We start from the raw sequence: 23,560 nt of genomic DNA on the forward strand, positions 1-23,560 counted from the left end.
GTGGATGGTGAATGGCTGGAGGAGGAAGGAGAGAAGTCCATACATCGTATTTCTGCCTCTGAATCTCAAGCCACCTTTGCTTCCATTGGTTAGATATGGGAAAGACCCTGACACCGTATTTCACAGAACCCAAGATGCCATAGAATGAAGTCACATTATTTTATGTGCCATGAAGAATAACAGAAAGCCACCCATTACACTGTGACCTGCTATCAATTATAACATGCATCCAAACTTCTAAAATAAGAGAAAATAAGTTGTGTATCTCAGGATCGATGAAATACGGTACAAGCAGTGAACTCTAATGAACTTGGTTCTGAAACTGTGGAAATCACTCAGCACGTTGGGGAGGCTCCTGCTGACAGAGTCCAAATAACATAGTTCCAGCAACATGGAAAGTAGTCTGTACTGCATATTTTAATATGATTTGTTTGCTAAGAAAATTGAACACACATACACTAAAAGTAGAGGAATTCACACCGCCCTTTAGGTTTGGGTGCTCAGATTTCTTATCTGTGAAATGGGTTGTGGTAAGGCTGATCTGAGGTAACGTCCATCAACAAATAGCTCAGTACTTGGCACAGTGGAGAAGACTGAACATCACATTCCCCTCCCCCGCCCTCCACTAAGTCCGAAGGGATTTTTATGTCATGCGCAGTCAACTTGGGGGATGGAGGAAAGAGAGTTAAAGTGGTAGGTGTCCAAAATTAGAATGAAAGTCAGAAGGACCATATGATTTCAAACAAATACCTGTTTGATGCTGTTCCAAAGCAAATGTACTTTATGAGGTGAGGCCAAGCTATAATCAATTTTGTACTAATGCTGAGTAAAGAGCTACGTGCACATTGGAGACTATTCATATAATTAGGAAATGAAGAAATCAGAGACCCACAGGATTCCAATGCCTGATTAAAAATCTGACCTTAGCATTTGGATTCATAAAGGGAAACATTAAAAAATAGATATGTGACATTTAACTCACACTATCTTTAATAAACCTGGGGGGGTCTTTTGGGGGTCACACTGTATTTTTAATATAAAATAATGAATTTATAAATTTTGGATATGGCTTGATTATTTTCTGAAGACCACAATTAATATTTCATTGGGGCAGCTCACTTGAATTTAGACTTTCAAGGCTGCACCTTTTATTGGGGTTTCAGCTGCTTTCAAAGGGAACGTACATGTGGAGGCCATATTAGATCATGTGGCGCGCTGCGAGTACTGGGGCAAAGTTACTCCTTGCTGGCTTCCCATGCAAAGAGTCATAACCATGACATGAATCTGAAGAGCTGAATAGGGCGCGGTGTGGTGAGAAAACAGATAAACCACCACAGGAAAACACTGCATTCTCTGATCACAATATTCACTTAAGCTCCCCAAATGTCCCCGTGTATGGGCTCTGTGATCCATGGGGATGGCAAAGCTTCCCCAAAAGCACAGCAGTGCCTGCTGGAAATAGCCCCTATTTTTTGAAAGGTTGACTGAGAGTGACTAAAAAGTTAGGTCACATCGTGTGGCAATCTCTGTAGAAGGGTTGGGCCTGTATTCACTCTTTCCTGAGAGAGAGACAGAAAGCTCTTAACTCTTTAGGATACTGATACATATGCTGCCATGATGTGGGGGAAAAAACAAAATCTCTGACTGTATGTCATAATTTCGAACGAGGAGGCCTTCAAGAAAAGTATTCACTCCTTCACACATTCATTCAGCAAACACTGGAGCACCTACTCAGTGCCAGGCGCAGGCTGTGTGCCTACAGTGGGGCCTAAAGAGCCCAGCACAAAGCTGGCGTTTGGAGAGTCTCTGAGGCTGGGAGATATAACACCAAGGAATTTTTCCTGCACAGAACTTTGTGGCTGTATATATATATATATATATATATATATATATATATATATATATATATATCCTATCTAATAATAGACAAACATGATAATTAACTATACCTCCGACACGCTTCCCATTGGCTAATAAGGGCAATATGCAAATTAACTGCCAACAAAGATGGTGGCCAGCAGCCAGGCAGCTGAAGCGAACAGGAGGCTTGCTTGCTCCAGTGATGGAGGAAGCCAAGGTTCCCCGCCTGCCGCTGTCGGCCGCTGAGCTGCATTCTAAGAAACAATGTTGCAATTATAGAAGCTAAACAAACCCAGAAACCTGCTTTCAGCCAGCCGGGCCTCAAAGCTGGAGTTGCAACAGTGTTTCAATTATAGAAGCCAAACAAATCCCAGAAACCTGCTTTCAGCAGCCGAGGCCTCAGAGCTGGAGCTGAGCCTCGGAGCTAAAGTCAGCTCTCAGCTCCAGTGACAGCCATAGAAGGTAAATAAATCCCAGAATAAAAAAAAAAAAGAAAAAAAGGAGCGGTTGGGAGCTTCAGTCACCCGCCAGCCTGAAAATGGCCCTCAGCCCCTCACCCAGACTGGCCAGGCACCCCAGTAGGGACCCCCACCCTGAAGGGGGTGTGACCAGCTGCAAACAGCCATCATCCCCTCATCCAGGATGGCCAGGCACCCAAGCGGGAACCCCACCCTGATCCAGGACACCCTTCAGGGCAAACCAGCCGGCCCCCACCCGTGCACCAGGCCTCTATCCTATATAGTAAAAGGGTAATATGCAAACTGACCCTAACAGCAGAAAGACTGGGAATGACTGGTCACTATGACACACACTGACCACCAGAGGGCAGACGCTCAATGCAGGAGCTGCCCTCTGGTGGTCAGGGCACTCTCACATGGGAGGAGCTCTGCTCAGCCTGAAGCCAGGCTGATGGCTGCCAGTACAGCTGTGGTGGTGGGAGCCTCTCCTGCCTCCTCAGCAGCACTAAGGATGTCCGACTGCAGTTTAGGCCTGCTCCCCGCTGGCAAGTGGACATCCCCCGAGGGCTGCCAAGCTGCCAGAGGGATGTCTGATTGCCATCTTAGGCCCAATCCCCCGGGGAGTGGGCCTAAGCCAGCAGGTGGTCATCCCCTGAGGGGTCCCAGACTGCAAGAGGGCACAGGCCGGGCTGAGGGACCCCCCTGAGTGCACAAATTTTTGTGCACCAGGCCTCCATGTATATATATATAGGCTTGTCCTCTCTTCTCTGTCACTGCTGCTGCCTTCATGGCACCTCACCAGGAGAGGAGCAAGCATCTTCTAACCGGCTTTCTTGTCTTGGGGCCTCCGTGTTCACCACAGCAGTCTTTCTAAACACAAGCTTGGCCCAAAGCCCCTGGGCATGGCGTGCACACCCCAGCCACTGGGATTTACTCAGCGTTCCTACATCCCCTTCCTTCCTTCCTTCCTCTGTGCCTCTGCCCATGCAGGTGCCTCTGCCTGGAAGATCCCCTTTCTTTCTCTGTCTGCAGGGTGAACCTCCATCGGACCTGACTCACTTTACATGTCCCTTCTTTCGTGTTACCTGCAGTGACCCACCTCAAGGCCAAGTTACTCTGAGCTTAGTCCAGAGCCTTGGACACTGCAGACAATAGATACCGGCTTCCCTCCCCCGTATCCTTCTTTGTACCACTTCAGCACCTTATTTCCTCCACTCATCTTCTGTGTTATCTTTTAAAACTTTGTTTAGAATCAGTGAGTTTCCTGGGTGTTATTTATGACCGTGTCGTATCTCTTTGTGTCCCAAGGAAAGTATCGGGCATACCAGTCCGTGACGAAGTTTTCACTGACACAAAGAGGAAATAAAGAGGAAAATAAGGATACCGGTTAGTTTCTCATAAAGCTAGATGTGTTGAGTTAGATTTCCCTCTGACATGACATACTTGAAACTTCTGGCTTATTCAAATAGCCTTTAATTTGCAGCCATGAAACAACAAGGCAGAGCTGGGATCAGAATGAATGCTAGCTACCTGTGTTGGAATCTGCACTAGCTGATCAACCTGCAGCATATTATGCAGTCTCTCTGTGCCTCAGTTTCATCATCTGCACAATGAGGAGAATAGTTATAACTACTCCATGGGGTTGCTATGACAATTAGATAATTTATATATGTAGAGTGCATCTCACATTGAAGCAAGCACTCTCTATAGCATTAACTATTACAATTATACTAGAGGGTCGGTGCACAAATTCATGCACAGGTGGGGTCCCTTAGCCTGGCCTGTGATCAGGGCCAATCAGAGGGGGTTGGGGGGAGAGGCCAGCCGAGGGGAGGGACCATGGGAGGTTGGCCGGCTGGGGGGAGGGACCGTGGCTGGCAGTGGGAGGTTGGCTGTGGGAGTTCACTGACCACCAGGGGGCAGCTCCTGCATTGAGCGTCTGCCCCCTGGTGGTCAGTGCATGTCACAGCAACCAGTCATTCAGCCACTTAGGCCTGGTACACAAAATTCGGGGCGGAGGGGAGCAGTCCCTCAGCCCGTTCTGCACCCTCTCCAATCTGGGACCCCTCGGGGGATGTCCAACTGCCGGTTTAGGCCGGACCCCTGTGGGATCGAGCCTAAACCGGCAGTCGTACATGCCTCTCGCAATATGGGACCGCTGGCTCCTAACTGCTCGCCTGCCTGCCTGCCTGCCTGCCTGATCACATCCCTAACCACCTCTGCCTGCCTGATTGCCCCTAACCACCTCTGCCTACCTAATCGTCCCTATCCACCTCTGCCTGCCTGCCTGATCACCCTTAATTGCTCCCCTGCTGGCCTGATCACCTCTAACCACCTCTGCCTCAGCCCCACACCCGGGACCCAGGATTCCCTCCTCCTCTGGCTGGCTGCAGGCACCCGGGACCTGGGCTTCTGTCTCTGGCTGGCTGCAGGCACCCGGGACCTGGGCTTCTGTCTCTGGCTGGCTGCAGGCACCCGGGACCTGGGCTTCTGTCTCTGGTCGGCTGCAGGCACCCGGGATCCGGGCCAGCTTTGCCCAGGCCAGCTGCAGCTGCAGGGGACTATGGGCGACCAGCTTTGCCTGGGCCGCTGCCGCAGTTGCCCGGGACCGCCGACGGGCAGCTTCGCCGGGGCCAGGCTTTGTCAGGGAGGACATCCGAAAGGTTGTCCAGTCTAATTAGCATATTACCCTTTATTAGTATAGCTATAGATTTGTACAACTATGATAATAGAACTTTATTTTACTGTCTCAACAAATAAAAAAAATGAAGCTTCGTATCGATTTTCCATACTTCCTGCCTATTTACAAACATGTCTTTGTTACTTTTGAAATTTTAATGGCCTGTTAAATCTAAAAGTCCGGGAGTCACTGCTCTCAATAATCTAGAACTCTGAAGTGAACATAAATGGGGTTCTCAAAATCAAGATCCTGAGTCCACAGCCATAACAGTCCCACTGGCGTGAGTCCCAGCACTGCTGGGCTGAAGTTAGCCAAGTGGCACTTCCGGGGAAATAACGTCTGCCTTGGATTGAGGTAGGCTGGGGTTAGTAACAGAGACCTGGCGGAAGTGTTGGAAAATCAGAGTCCCTCCTAGCAGAGAGCTGAGAACACGCTGATGGCTGACCAGGATGATGCTCAGAGATTGTAAAAGTCCTACATACTAATGGTTCCACAGAGTGAGCTGAACCTTTTCAGGAAAACCCTGCTTCCATTAGTGTTCCATAGGCTACCGAGGCCCTTTATTCTCTTGAATGAGGGGCTGGTTTAAAGGTTTCACTACTTAAGCAAACTACAACAGAAAAGACAGGTGTTTAAGTATCAAATAAACAGAGACAACGTAATACATTCATTAAGCTTAGGTTTCAGTATTACTGAAAAAGAGGATTCCTGAAAAAAAAAAAGGCATAACTTGAAAGAGTGACCTTAAATATAAATCTTTAGAGTTTTAGAGTTTTTCTAACACATTCTTTCTTGAATCACTATAAATAATGAATTAATGTGTCTATTTCTTTAGGCAGAGAACCCTTACATCAGCAATACTTAAATATACAGTTTAAAGAAAATAATATCATGACAGCAACATAAAACCAATGGAAAGTACTGGCCAATTAATTCCTCCTCTTCTCTCCTCCCCTGTCCCAAGTGCTTTCGAATATTATATGTAGAAAAGACCCATCTTGCCCGGCCAGTGTGGCCCAGTGGTTAAGCACTGACCCATGAACCAAGAGGCCACTGGATCTATTCCCAGTCAGGGTACATGCCTGTGTTGTGAGCTTGATCCCCTGGGGGTGGGGAGCAGCTGATTAATGTTTCAATCTCTCCATCCTTCTCCCTTCCTCTCTCTCAAATTAATAAAAACATATTTTTTAATAAAAGACCTATCTTTAGAATCCTGTCTGTTTTAGTCAACATGGTATACTCGGTGCCTCACACATAGCAGATTCTCAATAAATATGCTATTTTGCACAGCTGGAAGGAAGTGAATACTTCTTGGAGACCTATGATGTGCAATATCCAGCATGAAGTTATTCTCACATATCTATCACCAAGATTTTTCACTGATATGAAAAGCTATGGAAATGAAGCCTATTGACACGGCACAGTCTAGGGCAGTGATGGCGAACCTATGACACGCAAACTCATTTTTTTGGTTGATTTTTCTTTGTTAAATGGCTTTTAAATATATAAAATAAATATCAAAAATATAAGTCTTTGTTTTACTATGGTTGCAAAGATCAAAAAATTTCTATATGTGACACGGCACCAGAGTTAAGTTAGGGTTTTTCAAAATGCTGACACGCTGAGCTCAAAAGGTTCGCCATCACTGGTCTAGGGCGAGAGACACGCTTTACATACTTCAGTCCCCTGTTTTGCCAGGTCGCTCTGAGGTTTATAAACCAACAATGATCGCTGAGTTTTAACTCAAGATGATTTTTTCATCAGCTTTGTTGGTTCCGTTGTTTCTTCTGTGTGTGACATTTCAACATTTCAACCTTGCTCTACCAAGGCCAGCTCGCCTGGCTCTTATGGAGTCCACACAGTATAACAGAAAGATAATAAACTCTTTGTTCAAAGGAGTACAGACTCCAAGGAAAGAGATACAGCTTCCAGGATCTGGATCCTACCTACTAGGTGTTCCGGGCAAATACATCTCAAATTTCTTTATATTTTAAATTCAATTACCTGTAAACGAAAGGGGCTGGACTAGGCAATTAAATTATTCATATTCAACTTTTTGCCTGGTACTAGGGATATAAAGAGATCCACGACAAAAATAAAACCAAACTCCTGCCTTCAAAGGTATCACAGTCAACTGACTCACATTTTATGCTACTTCGAATAGGCCGTTTACTTCTAAAACACTATGAATCTATGTCCCGAGATCCCAAATGTCATTTACACGAACTCTGTAACAGTAATTTCAATGTGTGTTTCTTATCTCAGACCAGCTACAAGCCCCAAAGTAAAAGTGTGTGGCACATGAGGGAAATTATATTAGATGTGAATGACCAATGGTTATAACAAACATAATGAAAAAACAGACTATTTCTAAAAAAAACCAAAAATTTTCCTCTAAGTCTCACTTCAGCACCTGAACAGTAGGAGTGCTTATAGTTTCCATGACCCTTTTTCAGTTCTGGTTGTACTGATGAAGTACAATATTTGAACAATACTCTGGCAGACTTCAAATAGTGGCTGAGATTACAGGTGGCAAAGTAGGCTAAGAAACCGGACACCCTGCCATACCTTACTCTGAGAACAAAGTCAGGTGTATTTATTTTATTGGACAGTTTGAATTGATTATCGGTTGCTCATAATTTCCTGTCTCATTTCTTTAGGGCTCTTGGAGTTTATGTCAGGATATCTAGGGCTATCACAATCCTTCCCTCCTTTGCCCCAACATGGATGCCAACAGACTGAATTGACTCAGACAAAGTCCCCGGACAAAAATTGAAGGGGAAAATACCCAAAGCTTTAGTTGAAGAATGGCAGAAGGTTTGGAAAAAAATCTGAAAAAGCAATGAAGATGAAAATGGAAACTCTGTGAAAATTAATGTAGTGTAGAATTGGCGAACATACCACCTATTTCTTTAAACAAATAGAAGAAAGAACCCGCTTATGAGGTGCACCCAAATAATTCACAGGTGGTGAAACTATTAGAGTCCTGCAATTTCTTGCCTCAGAAGTGGAATAAATCTCCTGCATTATAAATGGCGTATGCTCACACGTGTGATTTTTCTACTATTTCCTTTCTCTCCACTATCCCCCCTTTCCATGCACAAGGCCTTTTGGGTTTTATTGTAATTAACTTATTTTTAATGAGAACTTTAGAGTAAAATGTACTTGAGGAAGGGAGATGCAACCTACTATAATAACTTCACTCACAGAAATATAATGTCAAATGGAATATGCTTGGTCTTTTGTCATGGTTCAGTTATTACAAAGTACGCACAATGTAGTGAAAACTATGTTAGATTGAAGTCCACCAGCACAATGCTCCAATGACAACGGGACAGATGGAAACTCTCTAGATCAGTGGTTCTCAACCTTCCTAATGCCGCGACCTTTTAATACAGTTCCTCATGTTGTGGTGACCCCCAACCATAAAATTATTTTCGTTGCTACTTCATAACTGTAATTTTGCTACTGTTATGAATCATAATGTAAATATCTGATATGCAGGATGTATTTAGGTGACCCCTGTGAAAGGGTCGTTCGACCCCCAAAGGGGTCGTGACCCACAGGTTGAGAACCGCTGCTCTAGATAATGGTCACACATAATTAATGGTAATTTTCACAATGATAACAATTTGCTTTGAGAATAATTTTTCAATAAGTAATTTATCTTACCTAAGAGACTATTCTAGGAGCATTATCTCAATCTGTTGAGATTTTGCTTCCCAGAAATTGTTGACTAAAAGATTAGCTCAAATAAACTCACAAAAATAAAAATAATAAAATAAACTATTCTAATGTGTTCTATTGCACAAATTGATATTATGAACTATGGAAGTTGGGGAAAAAATAATGTTTGAAGTCAAATAGCGACTGATAATATCCATAAAAATAGCACATTAGTAATCTGTAGGAGCCATAATTTACATTTACACATGAATAAGAGAATTAAAAAAAGATAGAGTCAATGCAGGAACAGACAAGTTACTAGATGAGCCTTTTTGAGGGACAACTGAAAATAATAATATTCATCATAGGACCACTGCCTATGGAAGAGTTTTTCGAAATATTTAAAAAATAACTCTGACAACTCAATGCCCAGTTACAAGGACTGAGTCTTCATCTATCTTCCATGGGGCTTGACTTTGTGTTGGGTATACAGCCGGTGACAGAGAAATGATTTTTACATGAATTAAAGTAATCTCTTTAAGTTTCACAGTACTTTGAAGTTTACAAAAACTTCAACATCTAATGCTGATTTGCCTCTCACGGCACCCTGGAGAGTTCGGTGGGATGGGCAACAGTGCGTGATGAGTGGACAGAAGTTGGAGTGAGCTATGTGACTGGATCACAGAGATGGAATCAGTGCTACAGCCCAGATGGTTACACATTAAAATTAGTGTGACCTCTAGAAAAATGTACCAAAGATAGTTTGAGACTAAGTATACTTCAAAAGTACATTTTACTTCACATGCTGCTATGTGAAACATTTGCTTTCTTTGGGTGTGAGTCTGTTTTCCTCTCTGTCCATGTTCACTCCTTGAGTTTCTGACATCTGCCTCTGGAACTGCTTTGGTGTTGGGCTTGTGTTTGCCTCTTGGTATCTTTTCTTGTTTCCTTTGACTGCCCCCTGGGTCTGTGTGGTTCTGTGTCCTTGACCAGGTTGGTTGGTCCGGCTCTGCTGGTTACATGAGAGATGCCAGGAGTCCAGACTCCAGCTGTTTACCACAGTCCTGCTCTCTTGGTTCCTCTCTTCATTTATTACTCCTCCACTCGCTCCTGGACCCCATGTTTAAAAAATGGATGTGAACCCATTTTTCCTGTTTTTCCTGCAGTGCTGGCACATATACAGCCCCCAGTACTCAGCACATTCTGGGTCTGTGATAAGATGCAAGCTACACAGATTGAATTGCCATTAGGATAACTTGGCATCTTATTTCAATTTTCCTGCCTAATATATTGAAAGTAGTATCAGTACTTATATATTAATGAGTACTAGCCTGCTTATCATCTAAATTAGAAGCATATGTTACTTGAAAAGGTTTTTAGTTTAATAAATAACACCTACCCGCAATTCTCAGTGTTTTAACACAACAAAGGTCTATTTCTTGCTCATGGTTAAATGAATGTTCATAGATGTGCCTCTATGAGGGTGGCGGGTTGGGGTTCTGCTCCATGTAGTCATTCAGGGACTGAGGCTTTCGATTTGGTGGCTTTGCCATTCCCTACTCTCTTGAAGTTCTTTACTGAATTCTCTGCATCCAGCAGGCAGGAAAAGAGAGTGTTTGGTGCTTAGAGGGTTACATGAGAGATGCCAGGCCTAGAAGTGCCATATTTCATGTCTAACTATAATCCGTAGGCCAGAACTCAATCATATTGCTCTATCCACTCACAGGGAAGGCTAGAAAATACAGTTTATCCTGTGCCAAGTAGTAAAAAGAAATGAGTTTTTGTAACTCCATAGCATTATCTCTGCTAAAATTAGAGTTTATAACTACCTTCCAATTTTATAAAACTGTGGCTAATGTAAATGTCATTTTCTTTCTGAGGGTCAATTTCATAAAAAAAATACTTGAAAACTAAATGAATTATAAAAGATATGAAACATGCAAAATTCATTCTAATTAACAACAGCAGAAGAGATTCTTGATCAATTGCTATTCATTGTGTGGATGTATGTGTTTAAGAGAGAGAGAAAAACAAAATAAATGTCTTCACCTTGAAATTTATTAGGATTGTTGACTTGGTCCTACCAACATCAGAATTAGTGAAATGCTTCATATTGTGAGATGGATGTTCACATTTTCCCTTTTTACAAGTATTTTCTTTTCTTTTCACCTTCTTTTGCCAAGTCATTCTTACTCATCCACCCATTCATTCATTAAAAAACATTTATTGGGATCTAATGACCAGACATCCTGAGAGGAGTGGGAGGAACAAGTCATTCCTTCTGTTGTCCCCCACATCTTTGTGGAGTAGACAGACATGTAAGCACAATAGGAGATTCAGAAAGTCAGCGATAAATGCAAGGAAGCACAAGAATGAGAAGTTACAATTAAAAATATTATGGAGAATACAATGAAGTATTTATGCTTCCGAAAAACAATTATTAAATGCTGCCTATACATGGTGGAATTTGGGGTGGGGGTAGTCCAATAGAGAAATTACAGTACTTCTTCTAATGAAGGTTAAATGAGATAAGATCTATTTCTATGACTGAAATAGAGACTATTAATAAATATGGGAAAATATCCCAACTGATTTATAAATACTGAGCTTCTGGAAATACAACACATATAAAGCCAGAGGTCATTGCTGGCTACAGACTACTACCGTCGGGACATCGTCATGGCATGGCCAGAAAACGTCTCATGGGCTTACATGCTGGGCACTGCAGTTAGCAAAGTCCCGGAGAGGGGAAACCAGAACAGTTAAGCTTTATTCAGTGTAGGTTTCAGGCTTGAAGTTCGGGAATTGGGGGAGGTTTAGTCATTTATTTTTGAGCTCATGGAAAGAAGGGGTTGATAGCGACAGCTCACCCCAGTTAGCAGGCAGGCTCCCCACACAGCTGTGCTGGCCTATTTCAATTAGGATCCTTTAGGACTGAGATCACCCCTGGTATGCCAGTCCTAAGCCGCTCATGAGCCAGTACTGCCAATCAAGCCGAAATTCAACCACATGGTATGGTTGTTATGATGTAGACAGAAAATGACATGGACTTGTCTCATTCTGGTGAAAACATAAAGTCTGAAGCCAGCTCTCTAGAAGAAAAAAAGTTAGTGAAAATGGCAAGACTGCAAAACTTAATTTAGACACATTTTCCTGCCATTATCTCATCACAATTAACCAGTAGGTTACTCATGATGATTCAAGGAATGCTCTCACTAAAAAAAAAAGACTGTGCTTTTCATGCTATGAAGAGGTCTCTTTTGAGTCACCCTGCTCATGAGAACACAGGAACCCATATACTATGTATAATGAGGGGAGGGTAGAATAAAACTTAAATAATTAGATGGGAGAAACTTAAATAATCAGCCCTGGAACCTGAAATAGACACATTCAAAGCAGAGTTATCACGGGACCAAAGAAACTGAACTATACATATCAAGTTAGAAAACACCAAATATGTATGTGGAGAATTAGTGAGCTGTGTGATAGTCTCTGTAAGTTCTTTCTTCTCTTAATTTAGTTCAACAACAGTTATGATGCCTATATATACACGAGATACTCTACTAGTTGTTGCAGAAAATGCAGAAATTCACAGGTCACTGTATCTTTTCCTGAAATAGCTTTAAATTATATTTTGATTAAGCTATTATAAAAGGGAGAATCAAAACACCAGATCACGTCTCATCCAAATATAAATCCTGTGCCAAATGCACCAATGTAAACTGGGTTAAAAAAATGAGTTCCAAGTCTAAGGGTTAACCACACTTTACTGATTAAAATTGCACGAATTAAATCTCCTTCAATTTTGTTATAAGGATATAAGGTTAAAGTTTGTGCTGCTCCTAAGTTTAAGTAACAGCCTACCCCATGACATGCTAGAGAAGTGCTTTGTAGCTTACTCATGCATATTGATAAAGGGGAATCAATATGTGTTACCACTTACTGAAATGCACGGGTACATTCATTTATTCATTCTCTCACAAGTCTTCAAAATCCATGTCGTTTTTCAAGGAAGAAAATTCCTGGTGTAATAGGATTCTTTTGTAGTTCACTAGTGACCACTATTGGACATACTTGCCTCAACTTATATAAAGCAATAGAACTGGTTCACATGAAAATAATAACGGAGACCAGAAAGTGGTCCTGAACAGACCAGACACTAAAAACAGAAGCCTGAGAAAACAAAAATGCAGCTGACCATGTCTAGACAAGAAACTTTGCAAAAACACGAAGAAAATAATGTTAAAAGAAATGCCTCACTGTTTTGCAGATTTATGTAAAAAAATCCTTAAGTTTGATTTAAAGACAATCTAGACATGATAATAAACAATATATATAAAAAGGTGTTTGTACACACACACACACACACACACACACACACACACACACCTCTTATTGGAGCAGACCACAGTCTGCTGTAAATAAGGGATTTAACATTCATTCCACAAGCTAATGGTGCTTCTAGCCATCCAAGATAGATCCACTTAGATAATAGTGGAGGAGAGTGCCAGAGTGACTGAAGGGAATGGGCTATTGTGTTTGACTAGTTTCCATGTATAAATTAGTGCAGAGAAGAAAAAGAAATTCAACAGGAAAACACATGTACTTTATTATAATTCTGAGTGTTACTCTTGCAACTCCCACAATAGCAGGCGAAAGAGCTTAAAACCACTTAAAAGAAACAAAAAGCAAATGCAAATTTGGTTAAATGCCTTTCTGACAAGAAGTGATTTGACTTCAAGTTTGGATGGACACATATGTCAATGGCTGGTCATGGTTTCTGGCACATTCCTTTTGAGCTAAACAATTGGGACAAAAAAGAAAAGGAGAATGAAAAAGGAAAGCAGGGTAGGAAGATGTGGAAAGTTGGGTTATGTGGCTTCATTTGACCTGAATATCAGGATGAAAACCTTTTGGTCAGTACTACTGTCCTATTGTGTCCAGAATAAAAATTAAGTCTATGGTGTATGAGCTTTGCATGAAAGTATGGGTGGTAACCTAAATGACATACAATAGACACAGGGACTGCATTCTCTCAGGAACAATGCTCCAGATAAAAAGGGCTTTGGTGAACCACATTCAAGGTTTGTACACACGAAGCAAGGCATGATACGGATGATTCAACTGCCAGTGATATGAAGGCTGTTTTGAAGTAGAAACTGGCTTGCCGCTAAAACAGAGTGTTTTCCAACTAAGTTAAAGGGATCTTTCAAAATTGCTTAAATTAATTCTAAGAGTAGACAGACTCTTGTATAAAAGAACTACAGAAAAAAAAAATACAAGGCAACCAGTTCAATTTCTCTATCTAGACCAGGGGTGGGCAAAGTTTTTGACTCGAGGGCCACAATGGGTTCTTAAACTGGACCGGAGGGTCGGAACAAAAGCATGGATGGAGTGTTTGTGTTAACTAATATAAATTCAAAGTAAACATCATTACATAAAAGGGTACGGTCTTTTTTTTCCAATAGTTTTATTCATTTCAAATGGGCCGGATCCGGCCCGCGGGCCGTAGTTTGCCCACGGCTGATCTAGACTGAGGGTTGAGTTGACAATGTCACACTTCTAGTTCTAAGTCAACTAAAGATCAGTCTAAAGGTTACCTTCATTTAGGCCAGTAATTTAATTTTGGCTACAAAGCTAAAGGAGGCAGTTAATGAGCAAATGTAACAACTGTGCATAATATTGTACACATCTTTAATGGCCAAGATGATGCAAAAAGCCCACGTATCTCAAAGTCCAAAGATCAACATATGCCATTGATTCCATCATTACTACATAATTTATAACCACAGTAAAAAGCAAACAAGTTCTGTTCTCCGTTACGTGTTGATTTGGGGACTCAAATATAAGCTTATTTCCTTATCTCTAAAATGGGTTTTAAAATGTCTTATTTGCAAGTTTATTGTGTGGATGCTTTGTAATGCTTTTCAAACCACCGGCCTAGTGTTTGGCCCTTTCAGACACACAGTACCCGGCACAGGGGCGTATCTTGGCACATGCCAGTTCTCTTTTTTTTCTACCATAACTCTCAGGACCCCTGTTCATTTAAATACAGTTATGAAACAAACCTGGATTTGATTTCATTTTATCCTCAATACAATTATTGTAATTGAAACAAAATATGTTTTATGTTTAAAACCTGAAATAAGTCTCATTATGTGCTCAAATACACATATGAATAGTCAAGATATCAAAGAGGGATATAATGCATTTACCAAATGGGTAGTAACAAAACAATCTATTTCTGAATGGGAAAGTTTTTTTCCAATGTAAAATGAGATCATACTTCATATGGAAGATACCAAAAAAGTAATGTGTACTGGTAATTTGCTTTATGATATAATTAGATGGGAACATAACACATACTTTTAAAAAATCACAAAGAAAAAAAAGACGAGGCAACCTAATGGTGTGTATGTAAGTAACACATCCCATATGGAAAAAATGAGACACCTTTCATAAATTGCTTGCTTCAGTAGTCATAAAGCACACCTAGGCATTCTGCTTTTTATATTCCTCCAAACAGCTAAAACTTCAGTCCATTCATGCCTAAAATTCAGTTTTCCTTTAAATTTTCAAGAAATCTTAAAAATACATTTCTATATTTACAGCCTTTGCAATGTAGCATTATGATTTCTTGGCGACAATGATGCAAATAAGTGGAAATGTATAAAATTGTTAATCACTGTCTGATTACTCTATCTGATGAATCTTCAATTTGTACCAAATGGCTTACTTCCCTTCTTCATAATTATAGTGCAGATCAAATTTGTCAGAGTGTAATCAGAACAAAACAGTCCTTCACCATTGACAAATCAATGCAACCTACATAATTCGCTGCCTGTTTACCTTGTCCCCCCCTGGCCTTGTTGCCTCCTGAGGAAGTGTGGGCATCCATAAATGTCACAGGGAGAGCTACAATCACGTTTGTTTGGAATCAGTGTGTGCAAATTTTGGAATGAAACCTTCAGATGAGGTTTACTAAGCTGCCTGCCCAGAACACTCTGGTTTAAAAAATGTGCATTGCTATTAATATTTTGAGTGTAGATTTTTTTTGGACAGTAAATGTTCATTTTCTGCCCATAAAACCAAGTATGAGTCACAATGGAACATTTACTTTGAGTCAAAAATGCAGAGTGTGCTGGTGTTCCAGAGCAGAGCATCTTATCACTGCGACTATGGAGAGCAGCCGTACAGAAAGTCAGCATTTTCTTCTTCTTCAAAAGCAGATCTGAGATCAAAGACCATAATCCTCAATTCATAAATAGCAGCATTAACTTGTATCCATACATGACTTGGAGTAATTATGAGCTATAATCTGGGTTGGCTGCAAAGAGGCGCTCGTTCCCTCTTTTACCTGGTTCCGCAGCACATGCTCACAGAGGGAAAAGAGTTCCTAACGGCAGTGGGGGAAAGCCCCTCATAGCCCATCCTTCAAAAAATTCCAGGAACACAGCAGTGAGTGAGTGATCTGTCATCCAAATTCCAAGCATACACACCATCATTTATACAGTCCCCAGCTCGCAAACTCTGTGCAGTCTATCCCAAAGTTCGTGTCTCGATATTATTATAGACCTCTCACTGATCCCACAACGTCTGGCAGACTTTATTTTGCCTGAGAAGTTGGGGTTAAAGTTCTGAAAGAATTTTTTTTTAAGCACATAAATTATTTTACCTGGCGTTTGAAGATCAAGATATACCTCCCCCCCCCCACACACACACACATACACGGCACCCCAACAGCACCCAGACTAAATGGCAATAGCAATGTATAAAAAGGAAAAGGCATTTACCAGGAGCAGGAAAGCCAGAAAGAGGAGCGGTGTGCCAGGAGTTGCCCGACGGCAGCATTCCATGCTTGGATCCTTGCCGGAATCCGGATCGGACACTGAATAAGCTGCTAAGTGCTCCTCTGCCTGCTGTCACATCCAGTCCTGGTGCTAACACTCCAGCCCTGCCTATCAGCTTCCATCAGCCCCGCTCACATTTCCTGACTAGGGGTGGGTGGGTAGGTGGATGGGTGGGGGGTAAGCTGAATGGAATCTCTCTCGGAGCAGGCAGCCAGCCAATCAGGCTCCTGCTAATCAGACATGCTGAATAACAAAGCCAGGGGGACAGAGAAAGTGTAACAGTGCGAGCAAAAAAAGAAGGGGAAAAGGACGAAAAAGAAAAAGAAAGGAGAGCAGAGCGCGCAGCAGAGCCAGGAGAGAAATGCAAAAGATGCAGAACTGCAGACGATGAAGCCAAGCCCTGTGCTATGAACTAACCTGGTTAGTTCTTTGTGAGATACATTTCTGTTTTGCCATTTGCTTGTGCTGATGCCTGTGGCTTTGTAAAGTACAGTAGCTCCCTGTGACTGTATTGTTCCATTCAGGAGAGAAACTTAATCCCTGTCAATATATAACATATGCCATAAAGGGAGAGAATCATAGACAAAACCTGACTTAATGTGCCCTTTAAATGTGTGCTGTACAACGGCTTTATTCCGCTTCCATAAAGTTGCTCTTTATTTTTCCCCTTGACTTGGAGAAGGGAGACTATATAAATTTTTGAAAGTTACTCCCTAAACCTAAATAGTGGCATAAGTTACTTAGTGTATTAATGACTTGATCTAAAAAAAAAAAAAAAGGAAGCTGATTCTTTGTAAAGTGACAATTTTAAACACCCAAGATTTACTAAGGCTAAAGGCACAATTAGAAATTTAGATCCACTCGTTTAAAAAGAAGACCTTAACAAAGGCAGGGATGACTGGCACTGAAATTTGAAGTTGAAGAACAGCCTGCTTTTGACACATGGCCAACTCTCAACTGTCTGGGTTAGGAGGGGAGAGAAAAAAAGGATGAATTAAATCCTCAGTTAATCCCCAAACCTTTTAACCGACAGTTTCAGCCTCCTTCTTCGTGTCCTTCATCAGAGCTGCTGTAACGCAGCAGAAAAGGCTGAAGTGAGTTTTGCCTCCTTTTCCTCTCCCTCCTGCAGTGGATGGAGAGATGACCCTCCAGGTCCAGCCCAGCCTGGAGGAAGTGCTAACAAGCAGTGAAATGATGACAAGGCCAAGGGAAGGGCAGGAAGCTTCTGAGTCCTGTTAATCCACCAGCGAGCAAGATTTCACTCTACCAGAGGGGATTTTATTACAGTTTTAGGAAAGTGTCAAGTGTCCAACAAGGACGTCTTTCTCCTTATCTGCTAAGGAAATCACTGGGTTTTTGAAAGAATGAAATAGCAAACTTGGCCTTACATTTCCATAGGTGTGTCGCCAGGAAGTTTTTCCTTTGTAGATCTCTTGATAGGCTATATATAGATGGTAGAAGACACTTAGGACTAATGTTCTTTCCTTTCGTTAATAAAAAAAAAAAATGCCGACAAGAGGCATGAAACACACAAATATGGAAAACCTGATGAAGCCATAGTAGGCATGTGAATACAGGCAGGTCTGCCTATATACAGATCTGCAGTGTTGCTTTGCAGAAAGGTGAGGAAAAGCAGGTTGTTCAACTTCAGGCTACTGGCTTTTCCTATGATATATCAATTAAAGACAGCAGAGCTTTAAAATTCCCATTTTTAACCTGTGAGGAAAGTCAAGGGCATACAAGGATTTCCCTTCTCTTCACCTAGGAAAATGGATAGTACTAATCCATACCACAGAGGCTCTGTTCCTAAAGTGTGCTTTTCTCTTTCACAAAGATTCATTTCGCGAGTCTTTCAGAAATTGGTGACGGCTCATAAGCTGAAGAGTATTCATGAGTAACTGTAAAAATACTTGAATGGTGTGATCTGAAGTCTTTATCATATTAAAAATGGATTGATTGAAATAACCTTTCATTTATGAAGCTATGTTACATCTCTCTCTTTTACACATTAGAGCTTTCTGCCACCAGGTTTTTTCTTCTATCAGTTACTAGCTGTAGAGTTCCAACTAGTTCTGTATAAAAAAAAAAAAAAAAGGAATATTTTATCTCCCTCCTCACACCTAAACTTCACTCATGAGGCAGGTCAATAGGGCAGAAGAGGTGGTGGAGAAGGAATAATAGCAAAAATGGTAATGGTACAATACCATTTGTAGAAGAATAGAAAAAATTGGTATGATAAGAGAATAACTGGTAGCCACTTATATGCTAGTCTAGATTCCTTCCTGCTTTGGAAATAAATATTGTCTAGATGGTCGAGTCAGAGATTTCTTTAGGCTTTGATGGACATGTCAATGTACAGCAAGATGGTCACCACAACCCTCACTTTACAGTAGAATATTTTTTAAGTCAAGCTCTAAATCATTTCTTGACTGTCAGGAGGATGCCCACCACAGTGTCTCATGCTTCTGGTCCCTATGCTTGTAGCATTTCCTTTCTGGTTGGGGGATGCCCCTAGAAATGAGGAAAAGCAGTTGCACAAGAAATGAGGAAAAGCAGTTGCACAGTCAAGCATTAAGCATTCTAGGGCAAACAAGCTTACTGTAACTTCAGAAATAGGAGAACAAAACCAACAAGTGTTAGGGTGATGGAGGTGAATTTCTGGTATGGTGAATTTTGATAACTAGTGAAGTTTATGTGATATCTTTAAAGTTTACAAAATGATATTACACCCGCATCTTATTTGACCTTTATGACTACTCTGTGAAGTTAGTTAAGTAACTCACCCCATTTTATGTGAAAACTGAGGCTCAAAAAGGTGAAGTGACTTGCCTCAGGCTCCACTGGCTGGAACTGGCCTTTGAAAGAGGTCTTCTGACTTTTACACTCTCTCATCATTTATATGTACGTATCCATGCGTGTGTGTGTGTGTTGGTAGTGGTGTCATAGTGGTTGGAGGGGATTGTTTATAGTGAAGGCAAGGGGGCAGGAGGCAGGCTACCCAGGTTTACTATAGGTCCACACTACCTGACAACGGAAAGTATCTCATATTAGTGTATAACTTCTGTCTCCTCTCTTCGTCATTTCTAAAACCTTTATCAGAGCCCAGGAAAAATAACATCAAACCCTAGGTAATCTAGCTCCATGCTAACGGCAGCCTGGGAAAGGCCTCTTATGGCATGTGAGCAGGGCGTTGGCCGAATTCCTTTTTTCCTCTTCAGGTATCTAAATTAAAGCCGTCTGCCAGTGTCTGAGCAGCAGCAGCGGCAGCAGCAAACCCGGCTGCTGTAATACTGGTTACCGGCTCCCTGCACAATATATTAGGTGAAATGAAAGCAGAAGCAAGAGTGTCAGGGCTGTCTGAAGCATCATTCCAAATGGTATGGATTTAACAATACTTAATTTAAAAAACACCAGCTTGGACAGGAGCAAGCTGTTAACATTCAGTGTGCTTTATGGCAGGAAAGAGTGAGCTAAACTCTCGGAATTTCTCTCCCTGGGGAGAGTACGTTACAGTGTTCACGCTGGAGCCACCTGTCTCTTCCTGAGGTTGGGCCTTCTCACATGGCCCGCCAGTTGAGTAACTGGGGTAAAGAGGGCAGAGGGTCTTCTGGAAAGAACGCAGGGGTGGGAAGCACAGACGACCCGGGTAAGGCCTCATCTCCCCTCTTGAAAGAGGTGGTTATGGTGGCACCTGAGCCTTACTGTCCTCACGGGCATGCGTGGAAGTTGTGTGATTTCCCTAGCTAATTCTGAAAATTAAAGGGAGGAAAAATGGTGTGCGAATGAATAAGATAAAACTACAGGAAGCTGCCTGCTGGTCTCAGGGACAGAGCTGGAATTTGAGCAGGTGACTGTAGCTCTCCGATTCACCTAATACCCAGTTAGCACACAAGTGATTGGAGTGTTTGCTAAAATTTTCAAATCATCTTTCACACATAACCTAGTGTAATATAAGCAGAAACTCTATAAGGTAGAGAGTAATTATTACCCTCAATGATTGATGAGGAAACTAGTGCTTTTATTATAAGTAGGCTCATCAAAGTTACTTATTAGCAGGTGAAAAATTGGACTGTATCTAAGTGGTTTGACTTTGACCTGGACAACTCTCTGAGAAGTTGATGAGAATAGTTACATTTATTGAGTTGTTCACATGCCAGGCATTGTTCTAACTTTATATTTATTATTTCTTTTAATTATCACAACAACTCTACAATATATATATATATATATATATATATATATATATATATATATATATATATATATACTTATTATCCCCATATGGATGTTATTTATGGCAGATCAGCATCCACATTCACCCCAACCAGTGCCCTCCTGAAACAGAGGCCAGAAACCAAGAAACTATGTTTCCCAGACTCCCTTGCAGCTAGGGCATTGGATGTAACTTAGATTTGGCCACTCAGAAACACTTTCATAAGATTTGGAAGGTGAAAGTGAGGCAGAGACCACACTTTGCTCTTTTGCTTGTAAAAATGACTACAGAGTAAGGTGCTTTGTCTGCAGTCATGCTAGCCATTCACTACATTTATAGGTGGCAAGAGGCAGTTCTAGATGGATCAAAGAATGTGGGCATTTCCATTCAGCAGGGGACTTCCTGGTTATGTAAGAGGCAGCTGCTCCTATGGTGATCTACTGCTGTAGAGTAGCATGGGAGTCTTCAGAAAGTTCAAACCAGAGACTTTTTCCAATTCTCTATTAGTTGACACCCCATAAGATAACACTTTATACTTAGACTAGAGGCCCGGCACACCATTTCTTGCACGGGTGGGGTCTGGCCAGACCACCCACCATGATCGGCTTGTTTGAGGGGGTGGGGGGTAAGGGGACTCAGGAGGTTGTCAGACCAGCCCTGCCTCCTGGTCAAACTCCAGTCAAACTCCAGGTTGAGGGTACAATTTGCATATTACTCTTTTATAATATAGTATTAGCAAGGATACATTCTGTTCTCTGGAACAGAATACTTGACTGATATATCCCCTTTAACAAAGGAGAAGATTGGGGCCCATAGAATTAAATAACTTGCCTAAGATCACATACCCAGAGAGGGGAAAGGCCAAGATCTGAACCCAGGCCATCAGTGTTCCTAACCATTAAGCAACACTGCCCCTTTGTAGATCAAAGGGCCATAGGAATTTAGAGAAGAGAGAGGAGGTCATTGCCAGTTGAGAACTCAGTGAGGAGTACCCAAGTAGAAGAAATAGAAGTTGAAAAAGACCTTAAGATACAGAGTCCTTTAGGAGATGAAAAGAAAAGGGCTTTGTGGGTGAGAACAGAGTAAGCAGAGAGAAGACAGGAACATGTGAGACGTAGGCTTTTACTGACTCTGACCCACACTATTATAGACTGTTTAAAGGGGAAAAACATGTTTTTAAATTCTTTATCCCACCGTCTCCCTTTCCCTACAAAGTGTCTAGCACTGCATGTTCCATATGGAAGGAACATAACACATTTTAAAATTTGGTTTGATTCATTTCTAGCTGCCCAAAACACTAAGAGTCTCAGCTCACATTTTTTCCTATTGTCTGCAAATGCTTAATTCAGGGCTTCTCACACAGTAGGTACTTGGTTTGAATCTGTGACCCCAGCCAGTAACAGAGAGGAATTCTGAAGACCGCTTGGTGTAGTGCAAAGAACTCAGATTTTGGAGCCAATCTGTTCAATCCTAGCTGTCCCAGTGATTACCAAAAACACATTAAGGAAATAAACTACTTAAAGTGTCTGAGCCCAGTTGTGTTTGTTTTTGTTTTGTTTTGTTTTGTTTTAAGCTGTTAAATGATGAGAGTAACACTCAGCTCTATAGGGCTGTTGTGGGCAGTGGAGTGAGGGATTTGCAGTCTAGCTCAGAGCCTGATACAAAATAAGAGCTCAATAAATAATTACCATGGTAGGTGGTGGGCTTCTGGACTGCGAGAGGGAGCAGGCCAGGCTGAGAGACTGCCCCCTGCCCCAAGTGCACGAATTTTTGTGCACCGGGCCTCTAGTTGAATTATATTCAACAAACACTTACAGAGCACCTACTATGTGCAAGGCATGATAAACAGAGAATCTGTCAACAGATACACTGCCTTTTGTAGCCTTTTTGACATAGAGAGACACCACGTTAATGGCTGACATTTGAATTATGGTTGCAATATTAATATATTAAACCCAAATGTAATATATAAATCCAAGACCCTTGATTCTTAGTTCAGTACTATTTCCATGACATCATCCACTACAGATAAAATAATTATACCAGAGCCAGACAATAAGGTGAAGGGGTGTTAACAGATTTATAGACAATACAGAGAGAGTGGGATTAAAGTGCAAAAGCCAAATTCCTCAGCTTGGCATTCAAGGACGTCCTGATCTGCTTCCAGTCCCAGGATAATAGGAAGTCATGCTCCGGCCCAATTGAAATTCCTGATATTGCCCCAGTACTCCAAGCTCTCCCATTTCCATATATTTGTCCATTCTGTCCCTACTGCCTAGAAGGCCCTTACTCTTATTTCTGCCTCAAAAGTGTAGCCCTAATGTCAGTTTCTCCATAAGGGTCTAGTACATAACTGACATTAGATAAATACTTGTCAAAATAACATATGAGTTAATGAACATATGCTATGTCTACCAATATGGTAGCAGAAAAAAGAGAGAGAGAGAGAGAGAGAGAGAGAGAGAGAGAGAGAGAGAGAAAAGCAGAAGCAAAAGAAACAAAGCAAGCAGAAGAGTCACAAAAGAAAACATGGCCTCTGAAAACTGAGGCAAATCTAAATAAAAAATGAATAAGATTTGAATTTCAAAATAGCAATTAAACCACAGAAACCAGAGTTCTCTTTCTCTAAAATAAAATAGATCACTGTGAGCCTGTACTTTTATTCCTGTTATATGTTGGTTGTATTTGCTAACACCAAGTGGATGAATGGTTTACCTGTTAAGTTAGAAAGTTTATCTAGGATCACAATTATAAATACTGTTAAAAATATTGTCATATAATGAAATCTTGAAAAACAACTTATAAACCTACAACTAAAAATAACTTATAACAT

The 23,560-nt window shown here is 41.5% G+C and overlaps 1 protein-coding gene across 4 annotated transcripts in view; it reads right to left on the reverse strand.

Moving 5' to 3' along the window:
• ADAMTSL1 (ADAMTS like 1) overlaps positions 1–23,560 on the reverse strand; it is a 903,601-nt gene that overhangs the window by 380,531 nt on the left and 499,510 nt on the right. Inside the window, exon 1 of one of the 4 annotated variants that reach the window (XM_059656583.1) lies at positions 16,458–16,838. The exons of the other annotated variants lie outside the window; for them this stretch is intronic. Coding sequence (XP_059512566.1) covers positions 16,458–16,520 — 63 coding nt within the window. The 5' untranslated portion in view covers positions 16,521–16,838. Of the gene's footprint in view, positions 1–16,457; positions 16,839–23,560 lie in introns of those variants that run through there. 4 annotated transcript variants of the gene reach the window in all.

This window comes from Myotis daubentonii, chromosome 11 (genome assembly GCF_963259705.1).
Source record: "Myotis daubentonii chromosome 11, mMyoDau2.1, whole genome shotgun sequence".
Taxonomy (NCBI): Eukaryota; Metazoa; Chordata; class Mammalia; order Chiroptera; family Vespertilionidae; genus Myotis; species Myotis daubentonii.